Source organism: Monodon monoceros, unplaced genomic scaffold, assembly GCF_005190385.1.
Source record: "Monodon monoceros isolate NGI ecotype Baffin Bay Population unplaced genomic scaffold, NGI_Narwhal_1 Super_Scaffold_12, whole genome shotgun sequence".
Classification (NCBI taxonomy): domain Eukaryota; kingdom Metazoa; phylum Chordata; class Mammalia; order Artiodactyla; family Monodontidae; genus Monodon; species Monodon monoceros.
In genome coordinates, this window is record NW_021703768.1 from 7,057,852 (window position 1) to 7,080,067 (window position 22,216).

At 41.4% G+C, this 22,216-nt stretch overlaps 1 protein-coding gene across 2 annotated transcripts in view; it reads left to right on the top strand.

Moving 5' to 3' along the window:
• The window catches only part of ADCY2 (adenylate cyclase 2), a 433,385-nt gene that overhangs the window by 89,420 nt on the left and 321,749 nt on the right, over positions 1 to 22,216 (top strand). For both annotated transcript variants that reach the window (XM_029217111.1, XM_029217112.1), the window contains exon 3: positions 18,524 to 18,685. In XM_029217111.1, coding sequence (XP_029072944.1) covers positions 18,524 to 18,685 — 162 coding nt within the window. The remainder of the gene's footprint in view (positions 1 to 18,523; positions 18,686 to 22,216) is intronic.

The window sequence follows — 22,216 nt, forward strand, 5'->3', positions numbered from 1 at the left end:
TGAATGCAGTAGCCTGGCTGTATAATCTTTGTGGAAAATTTATAAGAACAGAAGGATCTGAAACACATTTTGGACTTTACTTGGCTTTATTTGGCCATTGTATTGATATAGTAATTCTAAAGATGTCATTAAGAGTGGGTATTGAAAGATAGAATAAATATATTGATGATATCAGGAACCAGGGTTATCACTGGAGAAGAGAAATATACATATGATTTGAACAAGATGAAGAAGAACCATGTAGTATGTGTTAGGTTTAAATTAGAAGCACTATGTACTCATGACACATATTTATGTATGTATTTCTTATCTGTGCCCACAGAAAGTGACCAGAAAAAAGTGGTCACAGCTAGTGCCCAATTCCTGGTTTCTAAATAGTCTTCCTCTTAAAGAGATCAGGATCCTTGGAGAAATTCTTGATTCTAGGTCTGAGGTGGAAAAGTATTGTTTGAAAATTATTGACGTGTGCTTAATTAATTAGTAGAGGTGTTTTTCTGAAGTGTATAGTCTAAGTTAGTTAAGAGATTTAAAAGTTGAAATGATGGTGCCAGGTTTAAGAAAATTTATGTTTATGTATGTTCTTACAGAAAACTTTCAACATCGTTTTTATGTTTGATTCACGAGTAATAGTTACATTTTAAATAAAATCTTTTTTAAATAAGTGTTTCCATTTTCTTCCCTCCTTGGACATCCTGCTTGGGATCTTGACATGAGGTTTCATTTAGTGCTGGTTCTAGTATCTGTTCGCATGTGAAGAAGGAGGAATGTACAAGCTAATGTGAAACTTGGCTGGTTCCTTACAGGTCCTGTCTCTCCTTATAGGAAACAAACTCAACAGAAACACTTCAATGTGCCAAAGAATTTCAAAAAATTAACAACCCTAAGACCTAAAACGATGTTACTATTCAACAGAAATTATTTTATGAAGATACTGATGCTTTTTGAACAGAATCACAGATCTTTTAAAATGTAAACTCAAGTTATATGCTTTTAAATAATATGATCTGGCTTGAGAGGAAATTAGGTAGTTTTGGGGTACAATAAAATTGAGAAATAACTTTTAGGAAATACCGTAGCTGGTGAGAGACTTAGAGAAACCGTCGTGATATAAGTGTAGATGTTTACAGTCCTCCAACCCAGAGAATGTTTTTCTTCTTTCCAATAACAAAACGGCTTGAAATTCTCTTCCAAAGGAAAACCAGATGGTGCAGGGGAAGGCAGAGGTAGACTACTGGAGAGACTGGACCCACTCTGCTTTAAGCCCACTGTCAACCTTGCTTGTCCTGGCAGTACAGAGCCTGCAGGCCCCGTGGCCTCTGGAATTGTAGTCCCAGCTCTCAGGTTGGGTCCCCTGGTGGGAATATTCATGGAGCAGGGGAGAGACACACGACCACCCAGTCACAGCACTGAGACACTTGCCTAATGCCACGTGATATGAAGTCATTTAGACACAGAGAGTCCCCTCCTATGCTGGGACTGATTCCGGTGGTGTAAAGAAGGACCTTGCTTCTTGTCTTCTTTGAAGAAAGAACTCAGCAAAGAGACCAAGATTGTGAAAAAGATAAAAGTGTTTATTAGAAGCAAAGTGCATGTGGGAAAAACAAAAGACGTGTGAAAGAGCACACAGGTGAGCTCTGAGTGAGTTGCACACAATGGGAACGGCTTAGGTTGCTTATATAAGATCGGTTTTTTTTTTTTTTTTTTCTGGCCAGTCAACTCCATATTTGGTCCTGGTATGGGTACTTATCTCTCAGCCAAGATGGATTCTAGCTGGCATCTTCTCCCTCCTTTTGTCCTTCCCCTAGACTGAGGTCTTCTCTGTGCATGTGTCAGGCCAGGAAATCCACAAGAATGCACCCAGTCAGGGCCCTATGCTCCCACCGGTATCCCACCTCGAAGGACCAGCAGGAGACCACCTGTAGCTGCTCAGCCTGGGGCCTGTCTATCTCCTACCTTAGGGGTACCCTCAAGAGATGGGGTATTGCTTCAATGTGGGGGGTGCACCTAGGGGAGGATGTCGGGGCCAGCCACACTGTGACTGTACCCTGGAGACGGGACCAGGCTGGAGGATGAATAAGGAGCTCCCCCCAGCCCCCTGCTCGCCCGGTTCCTGGTTCTGATGCCTACGTGTCATTGCAGAACAGAGTTTAAATCCACATTTATGGAAAGCCAGCAACAATAATTAGAAGAAAAAACTCTCAGAAACTGTCATCCAGGGACTTCCCTGGTGGCGCAGTGGTTAAGAACCCGCCTGCCAATGCAGGGGACATGGGTTTGAGCCGTGGTCGGGGAAGATCCCACATGCCGCAGAGCAGCTAAGCCCGTGCGCCACCAACTACTGAACCTGCGCTCTAGAGCTTGCGAGCCACAACTACTGAGTCTGCGTGCCACAACTACTGAAGCCCACGTGGCCTAGAGCCCATGCTCTGCAACAAGAGAAGCCACTGCCATGAGAAGCCCGCGCACAGCAACGAAGAGTAACCCCCGCTCACCTCAACTAGAGAAAGCCCGCATGCAGCAACGAAGACCCAATGCAGCCAAAAGTAAATAAATAAAATAAATTTTAAAAATTATGGAGAAAAAGAAATTGTCATCCATGTTCAAGATCACCCATAGCACCTCGGAGTCGAACCCCTGCCCCCCTCACAGGGCAGCATTAGAGCCAGTCTCCTGCCAGCGCCCCAAGTGTGAGGCCAGGCAGAAGACCCCGCTTTGAGCATTCTCACCCACTAGGAATGGTCAAGCCTCCTCCAGGACAGAGCGGAGGATGGACCTACTGTTTCAGGCTGCCTTTCCCACCTGGAAGTCACCTCTGTTCCCATAGTTTCCCAGCCAGTGGGGCAGGCTGGGGGCTGCCTGCTTTCCGAGCATCGCTCGCCTTCTGATTCCAGCCTGAGAGTGTGGTCTCCTTGGCCGATGGGTCCAGGAGAAAGAGGTAGGATGGCTAGGGACAGAGGAAACCGCGTCTGGAGACGATTCAGATGCAGACTTGTTAGGGACTGCTGAGCGGAATGCTCATGGTCTATGGAGCAGCTACGCTTCTGGTATGACCCACACATTCATGTGCCTGGCAGCTTTGCAGAAGCCTTTTAGTACAAGAATAAATGACCCTGGTCTAAACGGGCTTTCACTGATACCAATAATGTATATTACACTTGGCACAATTAAAATGATCCAGTGCAGTGCTTGGAAGCCAGTAGAGCAAAATCATTTCCTGTGGCTAGACTGTGTCACCTCCAGGCTTTGCCCACATGGTCCCTTCACCCTGGAATGTTATTCTCTGAGATAAAGCTGTCCCCTGTCTGGGTTTTTTGTGGCACTCCCTGAGTCTACAAATGCCTGTCCCCCATGTCAGAGCTGCCTGCTTCTCTGGTCCCTGAGGCGCACCAGTTCCATGAGAGCCAAATTAAGTGCCCTTTGCCCCCTGATGTATCTGTGTGGAGTGTGGAGCTGGGTACACAGTAGGTGCTTAATGAAGGAATAAAGGAAATGACATCTGACCTCATTGGACCCCATCTTTGCCCAGAGTAGTTGTTTCTTGATTTCCGCTGGATTCATGACATTGTCCTAGGTGCCTTCCCTTGCTCTTAAAAATCTCCTCCCAAGATATTAAAAGTGTCTGAGAAGTGTGCCATTAATTATGTAATATAATAAAATACTTAGTAACTAAAGTGCACACAAAAAAGTTGGTAAGTAGGGAGACAGTAAGAAACCAATCGTATGTTTTCTTCTACCTCTAGTACTCTAAGATGGGCTTAGTCCTCAACTCACATCAGTCAGTAGCCATGTGCTGGTTTGGGGCTGAGCTCAGAGGCAAGCGAGGGCGGTACTGGGGTGTAGACACTGGCACTAGACCCCCAGGGTTTCAACCCAAGTGCTGCCTCCTGCTGTTAGAGTGGCCCTGGGCACGGTGCTTCCTGTCTCTGAGTCAGTTTCCTTATCCCATCAGATAACCCTTTCTCCTACGCTTGTCACAAGGGTGTGTTGGCTGCATGATTGTTAGGAGGAGGGCAGCACCCAGGGAAGTCCAGGGCAGTCCCCACCCAGGGAAGCCTCTTGGAATTTAAGAGAGGGTGCAGTGTGCACATGGGCACCCTGATGGGACACATCAGCCTAGCAGTGGAATAAAGACAGATCCTTAAGTACAAGATTTAACCCCCTTTTGTTTTTTAAGGACAGGGATGGTATTTCAAGAAGAGAGAACAGCATGATGAAGATATGAGTTTATTAAGAGCAGAATGACCTCATATTTGCTTTCCCCAGGTTTGCCCTTCGTGGGTGTTCATGAGCCATGAAGAAAAAAAAATCAACAAGAGGCAAGTTTAGCAAAAGTCTTAGCTGTGCCCTTGATGTAGATATGCTTTCATGTGAAGCTCTGTCTCAGTTTCCTTGCCTTTCGGGATTGAGAGAACCACCTAGTAGGCTTCTGGAAACAGTATCAGCCTAGGCCATTATGACTCAGTGCCCTTGATCTGAGTCCATCTACCTGGTGTTCTCCCTCTTAGATCAAGAGACACACTTATTAAAGGACAGAGCCCAAGTCAGCTATGAACCAGAAAAAAAAAAAAACTGAAATAGACCCAAACACAGATCCAAATATCAAATTTTACAGAATCTAGAATGGAATGTTCTTTTAAATAAAACCTATTGAGTCTATTTTAACGTAAGCGTTTTCAAAGTAATAGAATTATGAAAATATCCAGAGTGTAAAACTTTCCCATTTCTGATTAGTTAGCATTGCTCTCAGGAACATAGTGCCTATGTGAACGGGGATTTACATGCAGTTACTAATGTTTAGGTAGTAATAGGGGAGTTATCACTTCAAAAAAATAAATATTGTTCAGCCAGAAATATGTGTGGTGCTTTTTCGTTTTTGCAGTGACTTTAAAGGGAGGCCATGGGGCTTCCCCAGCGGTCCAGTGATTAAGATTCCTCACTGCCACTGCAGGCTGTGCAGGTTCGATCCCTGGTTGAGGAACTAAGATCCCACATCCTGCGAGTTGCAGCCAAAATTTTTTTTTAAAAGTGAGGCAAAGCCTGTTACAGCATACAGTTTACTACTGGTTTTCATGATACTGGTGATGGAATCATGTTTCTTTAAATACCATGAAGCATGTCATAAAAGTGTGACATAAGCCCCAAACTTAATAATCCTGAGACTTTAAAATAATGCTTAGAAAGACCAGATCCTGTGCAAACCGTGATGCCCCATGTAAACGTGAGAGGACTGCTGACGGGACAGGTGGTGACGGTTTGGACCCTTCTGTGAAAAAAATAGGTAAATAAAAAAGCCAAATAAAGCAGCTCTGGTGTTCCAGAATGAAATTATTGCTGTAGAACAGACCTGCTCTGAAGACCGTCCTATTTTCACTGACATATAGGAGGGAACATAAGGAATTATTAACAGGCAGCCGCCGTGAGATGGTTGGAGTTGAGAGCTGTTTCAGGAAGTTGTGTAATTCAAGAATTGAAAGCCTCACAGAGCCAACACGGACACAGAAATAATTCATCTTTACAGCTCAGGCATATGCATTCTCCCCTTTAATATTTTCCTCTTTCAGAATGAGAGAAGAAGCAAACAGAGGCATTTAGAGCTTGGTGGGTCTTTTTGTGGCAAGACCCCCCTTGTACAAACACACTGCTTCACCCAGATGCTGATTTATGTAGATGTTGAACACACAAGTAGAAAATGGAGTATTTGTTTTTAGATGAATAATTCACTCATTTTCCCCGCATGAGTTTTTCTCATCTGAAGCACTGGCCTTTCAAATTAAATAAATATAATGTTTCAAAAGAATATGGGCATGAATATTCATAAAGACCAAAACAGTGAATATAAATAAAAGCCCTTTTACATAACATTTTATTTTTTTTATGAGGACCTTACTGTTTTGGTTTTTTTTTGCTGTTGTTCTTCTAAAATTTTATTATTCAAAGTGATTTTCCAGGACACCATTTCTTCTACGAAACCTACCTGTTATTGAAGTACTGATACTGCTTTTCCAAATTGTTTCATGCAACAGTATTTTCCTTTACTGAGTAGAATTGAGGTAGTACTTGCTTATGGCACAGCCCATTAGCCATAGAATCAGCCTAGCATGGTGCCAACTCCTCAGTAAAGTGCTTGTCTAAACAACTGGAGGAACGTAAAAAAAGAAAACAATTTTTAAAAAGATTATGTACCCTGAAAATATGGCCAGTTCATACACATAAAGGATGGCAGATCAGGTTTTGGTGTTTCTATAGATAAGCTGATGATTTAAAGCTTCGAAATATACATACATGCAAAATTTAGGTTATCATAAACTGGGAATACAAATAGTGAGGCTCTTATCCCAGTTCCTTAAAAGCTGGAGGTAAAGGTAGAATGAAACAGCTGACATTTGACTAGAAAGAGAAAGATAAACAAATTAAGACTGCGGTTATTTTTACCCAAACAACTTGTTTAAAAGAAGCCAGTATATCATGATATTTGACTGATTAATTCTGTTAATGGAATTGTCTGGATAGTCTTACTATAAGTAATCCCTGAGATTACTTAGAGTAGAAATGCATTGCTGTCTATTTTATAACATTAGCTGCTCAAGGCTGTGAGTGTCTTTGAACACATGACCTTTGAACACAATGCTGATTTAATGGTAGCATACTGTATAATTTAAATCTGGACGTTAATGAAAGTGAAGTTGATATAACTGCAGCAGGAAAGGTTGAAATTGAGATATGTTGTCCTTGACTGTCTGATATCCACTTGCCAGACTGGAAGGATGGGAAATTCTTCACTTGAAGGGTGAGCTCCTGGTCCATTCTGCTACACACAAAAAGGGGGCCACAGAGAGATGAATATGTTCAGTCACTTTTGTAAAAATATAAGCTCAGAAAGTAGAAATCTATTTGCTACCTTCTGAAAAAAGAATGATTTAAAAAATCATCAAAGAGCACATTATTATTTTTTAACATCTTTATTAGAGTATAATTGCTTTACAATGGTATGTTAATTTCTGCTGTATAAGAAAGTGGATCAGCTATACATAAACATATATCCCCATATCTCCTCCCTCTTGTGTCTGCCTCCCACCCTCCCTATCCCACCCCTCTAGGTGGTCACAAAGCACCGAGCTGATCTCCTTGTGCTATGTGGCTGCTTCCCACTAGCTATCTATTCTACATTTGGTAGTGTATATATGTCCATGCCACTCTCTCACTTCGTCCCACCTTACCCTTCCCCCTCCCCGTGTCCTCAAGTCCATCCTCTATGTCTGCGTCTTTATTCCTGTCCTGCCCCTAGGTTCTTCAGAACCATTTTCTTTTTTTTTCTTAGATTCCCTATGTATGCGTTAGCATACGGTATTTGTTTTTCTCTTTCTGACTTACTTCACTCTGTATGACAGACTCTAGGTCCATCCACCTCACTACAAATAGTTCAATTTCGTTTCTTTTTATGGCTGAGTAATATTCCATTGTATGTATGTGCCACATCTTCTTTATCCATTCATCTGTCGATGGACACTTAGGTTGCTTCCATGTCCTGGCTGTTGTAAATAGTGCTGCAATGAACATTGTGGTATATGACTCTTTTTGAATTATGGTTTTCTCAGGGTATATGCCCAGTAGTGGGATTGCTGGGTCATATGGTAGTTCTATTTGTAGTTCTTTAAGGAACCTCCATACTGTTCTCCATAGTGGCTGTATCAATTTACATTCCCACCAACAGTGCAAGAGGGTTCCCTTTTCTCCACACCCTCTCCAGCATTTATTGTTTGTAGATTTTTTGATGATGGCCATTCTGACTGGTGTGAGGTGATACCTCATTGTAGTTTTGATTTGCATTTGTCTAATGATTAGTGATGTTGAGCATTCTTTCATGTGTTTGTTGGCAATCTGTATATCTTCTTTGGAGAAATGTCTATTTAGGTGCCCATTTTTGGATTGGGTTGTTTGTTTTTTGATATTGAGCTGCATGAACTGCTTGTAAATTTTGGAGATTAATCCTTTGTCAGTTGCTTCATTTGCAAATATTTTCTCCCATTCTGAGGGTTGTCTTTTCGTCTTGTAGGCAAGAATATACAAGAAAAGACCGCCTCTTCAGTAAGTGGTGCTGGGAAAACTGGACAGCTACATGTAAAAGAGTGAAATTAGAACACTCCCTAACACCATACACAAAAGTAAACTCAAAATGGATTAAAGACCTAAATGTAAGGCCAGACACTCTGAAACTCTTATAGGAAAACATAGGCAGAACACTCTTTGACATACATCACAGCAAGATCCTTTTTGACCCACCTCCTAGAGATATGGAATTAAAAACAAAAATAAACAAATGGGACCTAATGAAACTTAAAAGCTTTTTCACAAAAAAGGAAAACATAAACAAGAGCACATTATTTTTTCCTAACCATGTACTAGAAAAAATATTAAGTAGACAATTTCTGATAGACATCATTTTACCTGATTGCTTCCAAATGAACTTGCTATTTTCTTTCTTTGCATTTGATGAGGAAAATAATTTTTAAGGAGAAGGACTTCCTGGTGTTGGAGCAAGCTGTTTGGTAGAGCAGATGGATTCTCAAGGTTCTTTTTATTTTGAATAACATGAATACCCCGGACAATGCTCACCTTATGTTGTCCTGTTAACCTTCAGGAATTATGGTGAAATAATGTTTTAGCTTCAGCAGAAGATCATGGCTTGTTTTTATGCTGCCTTATGACTCTGGACAAAATACTTAACCCTTCAGCACCTTGATCTTCCCAATTGTAAAATAAGAAAATACTTGTCAATAGATCCTGTTTGTAATGTATTTTGAGATCGTCACAATATCAGTTTTAGGTTGGATGATGTTCTTTCTACATACTAACAGCTATTTCTGGGAACGTTCTACCTTTTCTCAGTTCTTTTTCCTGTTGTTTCCAAAGACTTTTTCATGCAATTCCAAGACCGTATGGAGCCTGGACATTTTGGTAAATGGCTTTCTTAGAAGCCATGCTTACTGATTATTTTGCCAATAGGTTAACATAATAATTCTTTGGAAGTTTCAAAGGCAATGACCTATATTTTAGGTTTTCATTAAAGTAGAACATCACTTCTGATACCAACTGCTGTTTTAGTCAGGTTTCTTCTCTGATAATTCTGAATAATAAGCAACTCCCAAATCCAGGTGGCTTGTAGCAGTAATCATGTATTTTCTCTTTCATACTCACTAGTTTGCAGGTTGGCTAGATTTGTCTGATCTCTGTTGGCCCTACCCAGGCTCAGCAGGTAGGATATATTCCAGACTTTGTTTTGGGTCCAGATCTACTCCATTGTCTTTAATCCAGACCGAGTTTAAAGAGATGTGTCTTTCTGGGCCATGTCCTTCTCATTGTGGAAGACCAGACATCCAAGAGGGCAGGCAGAAACATGAATTGAAGCCCCTGAAAGCCTCAGTTCTGAACTGGTTGCTGTCACTTCAGCCCATATCCCATTACTGAAAGTAAGTCTCATGACCAAGTCCAAAGTCAATGCCATAGAGATGAATACTGCATCTTCTGATCTCCATGGCAAGGGCAAGGTGAGAAGAAAGAACTGTGACCACATCTTCTACATTAGGAAACTGTGCCTAACTGAGCAAAGTTCAAGAATGCCTTGTGGAGCTTCCCTAGTGGCGCAGTGGTTGAGAGTCCGCCTGCCGATGCAGGGGACGCGGGTTCGTGCCCCGGTCCGGGAAGATCCCACATCCCGCGGAGCGGCTGGGCCCGTGAGCCATGGCTGCTGGGCCTGCACGTCCGGAGCCTGTGTTCTGCAACGGGAGAGGCCACAACAGTGAGAGGCCCGCGTACCGCAAAAAAAAAAAAGAATGCCTTGTGTTCTCATTTTTATCTTGACCAAGTGACCACCATCCCAAAGAAATCTTTAAAAAACTGAAGAGGTACTCTGGGAAACAGGAGGATAATGTTGGAACACTATACTACTTTTCCAGACCCAAGAAACAGAGTTTACATGCTTTAACAATGAGGACGGTAGCTCATATTCAGACAAAGTAGTTTGCTAATTACTGGTGGAAAGTTTACATATTTTTAACTCTAAGCAAATCAGACTTGCAGACAGACCCTGCCATCTTTATGTGAGTATGAGGGGGGAAAGAAGGTACAGGAAACAAATGGACAAGTTTGGAAATTGGCCTTCACTCCAAGGAATTTCAAGTGTCTTATGAACAGGGACCCTGTATTATCCATGATAGGTAACAAAATGCTTCATATATTGTAGAGTTAAATACTGGTGAATAAATGAATGCATGAAAGATGAAGAAAGGAATATGAAACATATAAGTAGATGGATACCCAGGTCTAAACAAGTAAACAGGAGGAAGAGAAGTGACCGTGGAAAAGAAATCAGGAAACTGCATTAGTCATCACCGTCTCAAAGTAGGGGCTGAGGGTCTGGACAGACAGAACTGTCCAAATTCGCTGGTGAAGATGGCAGGCTGCCTTTGTGCTAGGATATTAGTTTTTTTTTTACCTCCTACTATTCTCTCTTTTTCAAGCTTTTTAAAATTTATGATATACCTCCCACCTATTTTAAATTAAAAAAAGGCACAGTGAAAGTTATTGTTTTACCTCTGATTCCAACATCAATCTCCCTTAACTCTGAGAAACATCTTCAGGAGAAGAATGAAAGCTACCCAGTGATTCATGGTTTCATCATTACTCTTTTGGAGCCCAGGCTTTCCATCAAAGAACATCATATGTATTCTTTCCCTTAATAATATAACATTTAAAGATATGTTTTCATATTCTGTAAAAATAGAGTCGATATTCAGAAAATATTCTTGTCCAAAAATATCTGCAGAAGAAAAATAGAATCTTTTCTATCATTGAGTCTTCAAGGTGTACCTGCGTTTTATCCTGAATTACGGTCATTAAAGATGTTTTTGTATAGTATAGAGTTAATTTCCAAGAATTTCTAAGTATATCTTTCATAGTAAGAAAGATGGAGTTCTACTTAACTATTCAGAATTGAATGAGAGATACTATTTGATGACTCAAATGGACAGTTCATTTCCTTCCTCTGAAACGAGTGCTTCCATCAGGAAAATGGAAGCAACAGGCTGGGGCAGTGACAACATGGAGGAAGGTGTGTCGAATGACCCAGACATCACATGTCGTTAGTATCTGTTGGTCTGGTCCCTTTTGCTTATTTAGTAGAAATGAAGCTGGAAATAAATAATTATTTAGATTGGTCTCTATTTTAAAATCAAATTGGCCTGGAGACTTCAAGAAATAAGATCTAATAATGAGTTCTTTCATCAGTATCTTATAGTTTTCTGAGCACAAGTCTTTTGCCTCCTTAGGTAGGTTTATTCCTAGGTATTTTATTCTTTTTGATGCAATCATAAATGGGATTGTCTTCTTCTCTTTCTGATCTTTCGTTGTAAGTGTATAGGAATGCAAGAGATTTCTGTGTATTAATTTCATATCCTGCAACTTTACCAAATTAACTGATAAGCTCTAGTAGTTTTCTGGTAGCATCTTTAGGATACTCTATGTACGGTGTCATGTCATATCGCTTATGTGGAATCTAAAAAAATGGTACAAATGAACTTACTCACAAAACAGAAATAGAGTTACAGACGTAGAAAACAATCTTATGGTTAATGGCTTGGGGGGGAGGGATAAATGGCAATTGGGATTGACATATACACTCTATTATATATAGAATAGGTGACTAATAAGGACATGCTGTATAGCACAGGAAAATCTACTCAGTACTCTGTAATGGCCTATATAGGAAAAGACTCTAAAAAAGAGTGGATATATGTATAAGTATAACTGATTCACTTTGCTGTACACCTGAAACTAGCACAATATTTTACATCAACTATACTCCAAAATTTTTAAAAAAAGAAAGAAAAAAAAAGATCTAATAACAAAGTCAAAGATGAATCATTTCTCATAGTTCACTGATTCACTGATTAACTCAGTGTCTGCTTTGGACCAGACTTTGATTAGAGCAGTGTGGCAGAGGTGAACACATCTCCCTTGTCCTGTGTGTCCATCTGGTTGGCATATTGGAAACTCTCTGCAGTCTTTGCCACAAGCAAGACTAACGCTGACCACTGAACCCACCCAGAGCCCATCAGATCCGTATGGGTCCCAGGCAACCACCTGGGAACAGGGTTAGAATACAAAGTCGGATTCAGTAAACTTTGCATGGAGCCTAAGAGCACACATTTCTGACAAGCTCCCAGGTGAGGCTGAGATCGGGTGCAAGGCCCACAGTTGGTGTAACAAGGATCTGAGCTCCACAGAGCAAGAGACAATTCAGGGTTGTTACTGGTACGGAGCATAATGGATGTGCTGAGGAAGCTTGTACCTCCCATACCCTGAAGGACCATCAGCCAAGACCAGTAATGAACTGGGGAGAGGTGGGAAGACCGCACATACACCCAGGCAGAAGTCATCAGACACTCACAGGTTAGCAGAGGCACCGAACACACTGTTGACACTAGGAGCTGGCTTAATTTTCATTACTAGGGTTTTTCAATGATGAATGTGTAGCTGTGACGCTCTACTGCTCTTAGTTATATCCTTGTTACTGATGAGAGGTTAAGATGAGCTGGGATAAAAATGAGTGTCATCCATCATGCTGTATGCAGGTCTGTAGAGCCAGGCTCACACCCCTGAGTTACACACCGTGGAGCACAAGCCTCTAATCAATCAGCTCCCTTTGCTTCCCTGCTCGGAACTTGCGTGTGCAATTACACCTGAAATGTTTCATCCCTTCTTTCCTTGAGCACGTATGTGTTGAGATCTTTATGTGCCAGGTACTATTCTCAGGTCCGTACAGGATCCTTGTCCCCATGGAGCCTACATTTGTATGGATAAAGACAGAAAATAAAAATGAGAAAAATATAAAAATAAGCATTCAGATTCCAATAATGACAGGAAGGCGTTCAGCAGGGTGATTAGCTAGAGGACGAATGGGGGTGATAATTTAGATACAGAGTTAGTGGGATTCTCTCTGGGAGGTGATATTTGAGCTTCTGTCCTGGATGACAGAAGCCAGCCAAGGGAAGATCCAAGGAAGAATATTTGAGGCAGAAGAACAGAAAGTGCAGAGGCCCTGAGGTTGTCGGAGGAACATCAATAAGGCTAGTATGGAGGGACTATGAACGTGGGGTGATGGGAGTTGGTGAGATATGAGATTAGAGACATCAGCCAGACCAGATCATGAGGAACCCATATTGGCATGCCGAGGACTTTGAACTTTTTCTTAGTGTTGTAGAAAGCCAATGGTGGGATATAAACAGAGGAGGAGTGACATGGTCAGTTTTAACATTTTAAAAGATCACTTTGATTACCATCATGTCCCATAATTGTCATTCCTTTTTTGTGGTGAGAACTTTAAGATCTAATTTCTTAGCAACTTTGATGTATATAATAATGTTGTTAACTGTAAATGCAATGCTGTGCTTTAGATCCCCAGGACTTACTCGCCCTATAACTGCAAGTGTGTGCCCTTTGACAAACATCTCCCCATTTCTCCACTCCCAGCCCCTGGTAACCGCCATTGTACTCTGTTTCTACAAGTTGAATTTTTTAGATTTCACATATAAGTGATATCATACATATAAACAAATCATCAGTGTCTTTCTCACTGTGATTTATCTCTCTTAGCATAATGCCTTCAAGGTCCATCCGTGTTGTTAAAAAGGGCAAGATATTCTTCTTTCTCATGGCTGAATAATATGACATTATATATATACATATATATGTATGTGTGTGTGTGTGTGTGTGTGTGTGTGTGTATCTCCTTCCCCTTGGTTAGTCCTCGTGGGTAAGCCTCCGTCTCTCGGCTGAGGAGAGATGGAGTTAAATTCAAAGTTAAATTTGAAAAGCAGGGTGATCATAAAGAGACACTCAAAGAAGCCTTAACACACACGGATGCTTTAGCACTAAAAATTGGTATGACAGGATTCCCCAATTAAAGAAAGTACTGTTTTACACAGTTGTGATATTTGCACTAAAAAATGTAAGAGTGACTTAAAGTAATCTTTATGTAAAGTATGATCAAGGAACAAGGTAATAAAATACTAATCTACATGAAAAGGTAAATATAGCTTGTGTGCTTTGTCTTTTTAAAAGTTAAAGCACATTTCTGGCTTAATAGCTTTATAGTTATGTTTCCAGAAAGTTTTAAAGATGCCCCGAATTAGTAAATCATATAAATATTCTCAAAATCAACAACCCTTTGGGGTGGAAATAACATTCAAAGAGGAAATTTTTATTTTGAATTTAGAACTTACCTTCCAGAATGCTCAATTAGATCAATATATTCAAAAACTCTATCTTTTCCTTGGGCAGTTTTTACTAAGACCTTGCATTTCTAGTTGTATGCTAAAACAATAAGATACATATTTTTTCCTAGGGCTCAAGGACTCCTGGAGGGTAAACTAGGAGGTGCCCTGAGAACAGGGGCCATTTCCTGTTCGATCCAGTGTCTGCTGTTGCCTGCCATAGACAGCTGATAGATGTCTGTTCATTTAAGTTTTTTGATCAGTAGAGAAATAATCATTCAAAATTTAATATGGCTGTAGTTAATGGGGAGGCCCATTGGATCAAGGAAGATGGTGAGATATTTTTAGAGATGCATTTAGTGAGAAAATGCTAATAACGTGGATGTAGTTTAGGTCATATTGGGACGTATAATAGAGTTTTTCGTGCAGACAGCAAATATTTATGGAGCACCTACCACGTGTTAACCATTGTGCGCCTTGGCGTTGGGGACTTGGCTATGAGTGAAACAAGTTCCTGCCCTTACAATGTCATTTCATCTTCACTGTGCAGAGGGAGAAGATTAACAAACCCAGAACTATAAATAAATGTTGTGAATAAGGTAAAGGAGGTGACAAGGACTAGGGTGTGGAAGGGAGGTTTGCTCTTTTGTGCAGGGCAGTCCGTTAAGTCTGGTAGGTAAAGTAATACTTGATCAGAGATCTGAGTGGAAAGAGGGAGCCTGGTAGGGGCACCACAGGGATGAGCACCTGGGCAGCAGCACCCCTGGCAGGCCCTAGAAACAGCCAGGAGGCCAAAGATACTGGATCACGGCAAGGGAAGGAGGGACCTGGCAGAGTGGAGGGCAGTGTGGCCACAGGAGACCACATCCTAGGACTGGTGGGATGTTGCCCGGTCTTGAGAGTTTACTCTGAGTGAGATGGGGGAAAGCTGGAGAGTGTTGGAGAAATGATAAGAATTTGTATATGAACTGGGCCTAGAAAGAGGTAAGATTTCAACAGGCCAAGAAAAGGAGGAAGGACATTCTGAGAACGAGCAATGGCAGACCTAGAGGCGAGCACCCCATGCCTACCACATGGGGATGACCAGGGTTGGCTGGAAGACAAGCTGCTTCCAGAGCAGAGTGGGGGTGAGGATGGAAAGGTCAGTTTGGGGACAGTCTGGACCTCCAGGCCATGTGGTTTCTGCTTTACTCTGTGATCACAAGAAGCCTTGGAGAAAAGTGTTCAGAGCACAGGGGTAAGCCAGAGAAAGTATTCATCTAAGGAAAAACTAACTAGATCTTTGCACTTAAGATCAGAAATCCAGCAGTTGTATGTTGGCTGGATTAAAGAAAGGAGACTGCTGGAGAAAAGGAGATCAGTGAGAGTATTGCTGTATCAGTTGGATAAGGGCTTCCTATCATGCCACAGTGATCGTCAGTGAGGAAATTCTGGAGTCGTATGGTGCATCCATTTCTATGGGATATTTTGCAGCTGGTAAAAAGTAAATAATACCTTCACATCTATAGACTTGGAAAGATGGCTGTGGTGTACATATAGTTCAGTGATAAAAGCACATTGTAGAGTAATGCATATAAAAGCATCCTCTTTAAGCCATCAGTTAAACCTCCCAGGTGTGTGCATGTGTGTGTGTTTGTATGAGCTTGGTTTGTATGAGCTTGGTATCAGTTTAATGTTTTGGACCTTTTTACTCACACATTCTTTTAGATATGGCAAATCCATTTTGGTTTTACATATGGCCCTATTTGAAGTTGCTTTGGAAAGCAGGCTAAAAAAAATAGAGCCCTCTGGGAGTAATAAAAAGTGCAGACTGTCCCCCCCTGGGCCTTGAAACTGCACTAGACACTCTTTCCATCCAGCCTGCCGAATGCAGCCCAGGCACCACTCGCTGAGCTCCCGAAATGTTGCTCCTGGGATGCTGCCACTAAAATCCAAAACTTGATTGAATATGACTTGCTTAACTGACCTTTAACAATTTCCTTTTGTCATCCAAAAGTGAGTAACAGGAGCCACCGTATTCAGAAAACCTGCCACCTCTATTCTCCATTTGGCTACTGCAGATAAGCTTTCCACGTTCTTCCATTTCAAAGCTCAGAATGTTTGCAGAGCGTGTATTAATTGAAATCGTGTTAGCGTTTTAAAGCTGTCCAAAAGTTTTGTTAATTTCAAAGAACTACTAAAGGATTTTGCATTAGAAGAAAAACATGTAGTTGGCAAAGAGGTTTTCTTTTGTAATTGATTGTCAATTCTGATACCTGAAAATATTCGTTTAATGCCTTTGCAGGATATAAGGGTTTGGCATAAATTCTACATGTAGCAATAATAATGCCTTAATTGAAAGTGTTTCCTGTAAATTTGCTGGATATTAGGGATTCCAAAGTAAATTTAATTTTCTCAGTGAGCTGTGGCTACATAACAATTGTTTTTCTCATTCTTAAAAGAGACTTTTCCTATAGCTTAATGGTTCTCCACCAGAGGTGGTATTACTCCCTGGAAGACATTTGACAATGGCTGGAGACATTTTCAATTGTCACAGCTTTGAAGGGGGGATGCTGTTGGCATCCAGTGGGTGGAGGCCAGGGATGCTGCCGCCCATCCTGCAGTGCACAGAAAGCATCCATCACAAAGAATTATCCAGCCTCAGAGGTCCATAGTGTTGAGGCTGAGACAACCTGCTTGAGAGAATCTGCACCGTTACTTTTTGATGGTAATATGCGGTACAGATTCCTGACTGTGCAGGACGGGAAATGAGCCTGGCGTCCACCCAAGCTCCCCTCTCTTTAAATCCAGAGCAGAGCCTTTTGCCTGCATCCTTCCTGTGAATTTACACCCGGACACGAGCAGAACAGCTGGTGCCCTGTCTCTTGTGTCCTTCCTGCTATTCCAGGCTTTAGGATTCCTTAAAGTAACTCGGGTCACCCTGTAAAAGTGGGGCAAGCTCTTTCCTTAGCCTCACTTATTTTTTGAGTGAAGAGCTGTGTGGTGAATGAAGCTACCAAATCCCCACGTTCCCTATTTTTCTGACCCTGGCCTGGTCTTTTTTCCATTTGATTTATCACCTTTTTATCCCTTTTGATGTTCTGCTTCTTTTATAATGACAATGGCCTGTTTTATTACCTACTAAACCATTTTCTTTTCCATTCCGAACTTTTCTCTAAGCTGTTTCAAATTGATTTTTTTTTATTGAGGTGACATTCACATAACATAGATTAGCCACTTTAGAGGGAAGAATTCAGTGGGTTTTAGTATATTCACAGTGTGTGCCATATCCAGCTTTATCTAGTTCTGGAACATTCTCATCACCCCAAAGGAAACTCTTTCCCTATTGAACAGTTACTTCACATTCCTCCTTGCCCAGGCCCCTAAAAACCACCAATCTGCTTTCTGTCTCCGTAAATTTACTTATTCTGGATATTTCATATCAATGTGATCATACAATATGGGGTCTTTTGCCCTAGCTGTGTTCACTTAGCATAATGTTTTTGAGGTTCACCCACATGGTAGCCTGGATCAGTATTCCCTTCCTTTTCAGGGCTGAATAGTATTCCGTTGTATGGATGGACCACATGCAGTTTATCCATTCATCCATGGATGGACATTTGCGTTGTTTCCACCTTTTTAATATTGTGAATAGTGCTGTCATGAACATGTGTGTACATGTATTTGTTTGAGTACTTGTTTTCAATTCTCTAGGGTATATATTTAGGATCACATGGTAATTGTATGTTTAACCTTTGGGAAACTGTCAAACTGTTTTCACTACAGGGGAATCATCTCTAAGCTGCTTTATTTTGTTAATTCCATGCCCCTCCTCTTGGCATCTGCTTCTGCCAACTCCCCGCAGGTGGCAGCCATCCATTCTCCCTGAGTTTCCCGAAACAGTTTGACAGAAAACTTAAAGAATCCAGGTGTGCGTTCTAAAGCACAGATACAAAACTCTGAGAGTTTAGGACCAGCTTTGCATCCATACCCATGAAGTGCTCAGATTCACCTAATGTCTGCAATGGTTTGGATACCAAAACTGAAAATCCCCAAATTTTGAAAAAGAACCTTTTTTCCCCTCCATCACAATAGTTAGTCCTTTTTTGTAACGCAGTGGATTTGTTTGAACATGCCCTCTTTTTGTCGTAGTATTATTTCTTGAATGGCTGTGGTTCCTGGGGATCTGTGCAGCCTTTAATGGGAAGGAGAGGGGGAGCGTTTGGGAACAGGCATTCTCTGTGACTCTCACTGTCCTTCCTCCCCACCTGTAGGTGTCATTCTTCCTCTTCATCATCTTCGTGGTGTACACCATGCTGCCCTTCAACATGCGAGATGCCATCATCGCCAGTGTCCTTACCTCCTCTTCCCACACCGTCGTGCTGAGCATCTGCCTGTCTGCAATGCCGGGGGCCAAGGAGCACCTGGTCTGGCAGGTAGGTGCACCTCCACCTCTGCAGGGTGACCACACCTGTTCAAGGTGTGCCTGTTGGCTGGTACCTGGCAGGTGCTCCAGGTCTGCTCTCTGATGTTGACCCTGAGTGTCGCTAATGGGTAGCCAGCCACTCCCCCCTCTCTGCAGTGGAATCAGCAGTGACTTAGCAATTAGCAACAGTGAAAATTGGAAATGGCAGTTCCATTTTGCTGATTGATGGTTAAAAGCTGTTATTATACATTGTAATTTAGTACTCTTAGTTTTAAGAGTTAGAGTGAAACAACGTATATAATTAAATTCATAATTCTCCCCCATCTCTCTCTGAGAGATTTCCAAAACCCCGTCTTTACAGAGGACAGAAGAGCTCTCTATTTCTTAATCCTCTGGCAAGTCCAAGGACATAAAAAATAATTCTTTAAAATGCTTCAACAGCAAATTTAGCTTTACTGCTAAGTGGCATTCCAGCAAAGCCTTCCTATTTAATTAGTTAAAAGCATTTAAAAAGCCATTTAATTTCCTGTTACATACATCCGTAGACATGAGGGGCAGTGGTTTGCACTTATTCTTAACAGTCTCTTTTTTACCTGTAAAAAGTGTGCTTTAATTTGCTGGGTTGGAATCAAATGTAACAAATGCAGCCAGTGTACAGAATGCAGCGGGGCTGAGAGGAGTAGTTATGAACACCACTGTCGTTGAAAAGGGGATTTTAGACGTGGGTCGCTTGAGCCCTGAGGGTCTCAGAAACCAGTTTGTCCTTCACTTGAAGGAATGTTTTACTTGGAAACTTGAGATGGAAATGGAGGTTTACCCTTGGGTCTGTAGTAATTGCTCTTAGTTGGAAAGCGTTCTAGGGACCCCTTTTCTCAATACTCGTCTCTGAGCGCTCAACAAACATTCATTAAGCATAGCCTGAGCACTTGTGAAATGTCCTCTGTGGGCACTGAGTGAGGGTAAACCTCCTGATCTGGCACAGTGGTGCCCGTTTCCCATTGACTTGTTTGGACGTTACTAAGAAGCATCCCCTCCAGGAAGTGGAGGGAACTATGTCTTTCCTGTGACAGAGCAGAGTAGTCACATCAGTAACCTGCATCGCCGGAGACACACACGGTGGCTGGTCAGTAACTAATCAAATGAAAGAGAGAAGGTGGGTGTTTTATTAAAAGATGAAACAATCCAGCTGTGCCCGGGATGAGGTGGAAGAAGTGTTCCTTTTCACACGAGTTCTGCCCCAGCTTTTACTTGCTTTTCCTACATTTCACAGCCTCCCATGAGGATATTCATGGGACATTTCTCCTTTCTCCCATAAATTCCATTCTTCCACCCTCCCTTTAGTGGGGCCATTAAGCTCAACCTTAGGTAGTCACATTCAGGTCAGGGTGATGGGTGTGTTTTTCATAGGAATGAGGACATAATAATTTATGTAAGAATATTATGTAACAATAATAATTTGCTCTGCCAGTTTACACTATAGAAATCACTACAGGAAAGTCCTGGTCACACAGGCAACAGGGCACTCATACATATTTCACTGCTCATGGCATCTTGCTGGTCGTGGGTTACCGTGGAACACATACCTTGAACATTTTGTACCTATTTTTTCTGCCCCTTCATGAATAAAGAAAGTGTCTGCTGGTGCAGATGACTAGAAAAAACATCTGGGAAATGAGGATTATGATACCTGCCTGTGAAGATCAAATGGGGTTAAAAAAAAAAAAAGGAAAAAAAGAAGTGATTTACAAAGAACCAGGCATATTTTAGATATCAAGTACTATACTGAGGTTTTTTTTTGTTGTTTGTTTTTTTTTTAGCACTGTTATTTTCTTGCATTGGTTAAAAAAAAAAGTGGAAAGAATGTAATCTTAAATTTTTATTTACTCAATTTCCAAAACCAACAAAGAAAAATACTTCTTATCAGTGGACAGGCAGAGATAGGATAATGATAGGATAATTCTAGAATAGCAAAAGAATAAACATTCTTTTTTCCATAAGAATAATGTTGAAAGGAACAGAAGAATATAAGGTCAGGTTTCCACCACTTCAGAAGTAATTTCACAGTGATTTCAGGAATGAGAATTCATTCTCAGGCTATGACCTATCATCTACTTGAGGAAATTTATTTAATACCTGAAAATTGTGGATGATGTCTCCTAACACATTTAAACACAAAGTATAATTCCTAATACATTTATAGACCTACCAGTACATTGCAAATCCAGTATGGATAATTTTTTCCCCTAAGCCTTTCAAGGATAGGTTGACCCCAGATGTGTTGCTTCGTTGCCTCCAGCTGCTTTGGTGTGGACTTCCTACAATACCATGCTCCTACATAACCATAATGCAGCTATCAAAACTGGAAATGTGCATTGTTTAATTCCTGACGTTCTGGTTCCTCCAGCTTTCCCAGTAATGTCCTTTACAGAACAAGAGCCCATGCATTGCACTTTGTTCTTAAGTCTCTTTGGTCTCCTTCTGGCTGGAACAGTTCCTTAGTCTTTCTTTGGCTTTTATTAACGCTTTTGAAGGTTGCAGGCCAGTTATTTTCTAAGATGTCCTTTAACATGGGGGGTCCAGTGTTTCCTCATGAATAGATTAAAGTTATGCATTTTGGCAGGAATCTCAGAAGGGATGGTGCGTCCTCATCACGTTCTATCAGGGGCGTGTACGTCTACTTTGTCCCATTATTGTCAGTGGTCATTACTATCAGGGTGCTGTCCACCAGCCTTTTCCGCTTTGAAATTACTCTTTTCCTCTTTGTCATTAGTACATATTTTGTGGAGAGGTGCTTTGAAACTATGCAAATATTCTGTTTCTCATCAAACTTTTAATATATTTATTTGCTTGATTGTATCTACGTAGTCTGATGTTCAGTAGATTATAAACCACTGCTGTCACTGTTTATTTTGATGCCCATATGGTCTCAGATTTGTCCTGCAGGTGCCTCTCCAAGCTGTACCTTTGACTTGTCCCTGTGATTCTTTGAGCATTTCCTCAATTTCTGGCACAAGCTATTTTGGGTTCCTCTTGTGCCCTCCCTGACCTAACCCTAAAATCAGCCATCCCTCCAAGGAGCCCTAGTTCTTTTTGGTGAAGAATGACATTTAGTGGCAAGATCTGGGCTTTAGGCCTTTCCGTTGCCATTGGGGTGTCAGTACTCCAAGTGCTTTACATCTCCATTTATTTTTATATCTGCCTACATCTTAAACAGCATGACTTCACACTGATATTTCCATTTCCATTCCAGCATAAGTTTTATGCCAGTTTTCTCTCTTTCCATTGTGGCTCCCTTGACCAACAGTGAAAAATATTTAGCTCTCATGATCCTAAATATATTTATTTATTTGATGAAACCCTGCATGTAACCAGTCTCCTGTTGCAACTGTCAGCCCCTCCCCCTGCCCTCTCACTTGAGACAGCTTCCTTCCCCCACCCCCATGTCCCGTTCCCCTAGCTGGGGCTCTGACACCCAGTCCACGAGAGGGTGTCCCCTCCGGCAGCTAGGGCTCTGACACCCAGTCCACGAGAGGGTGTCCCC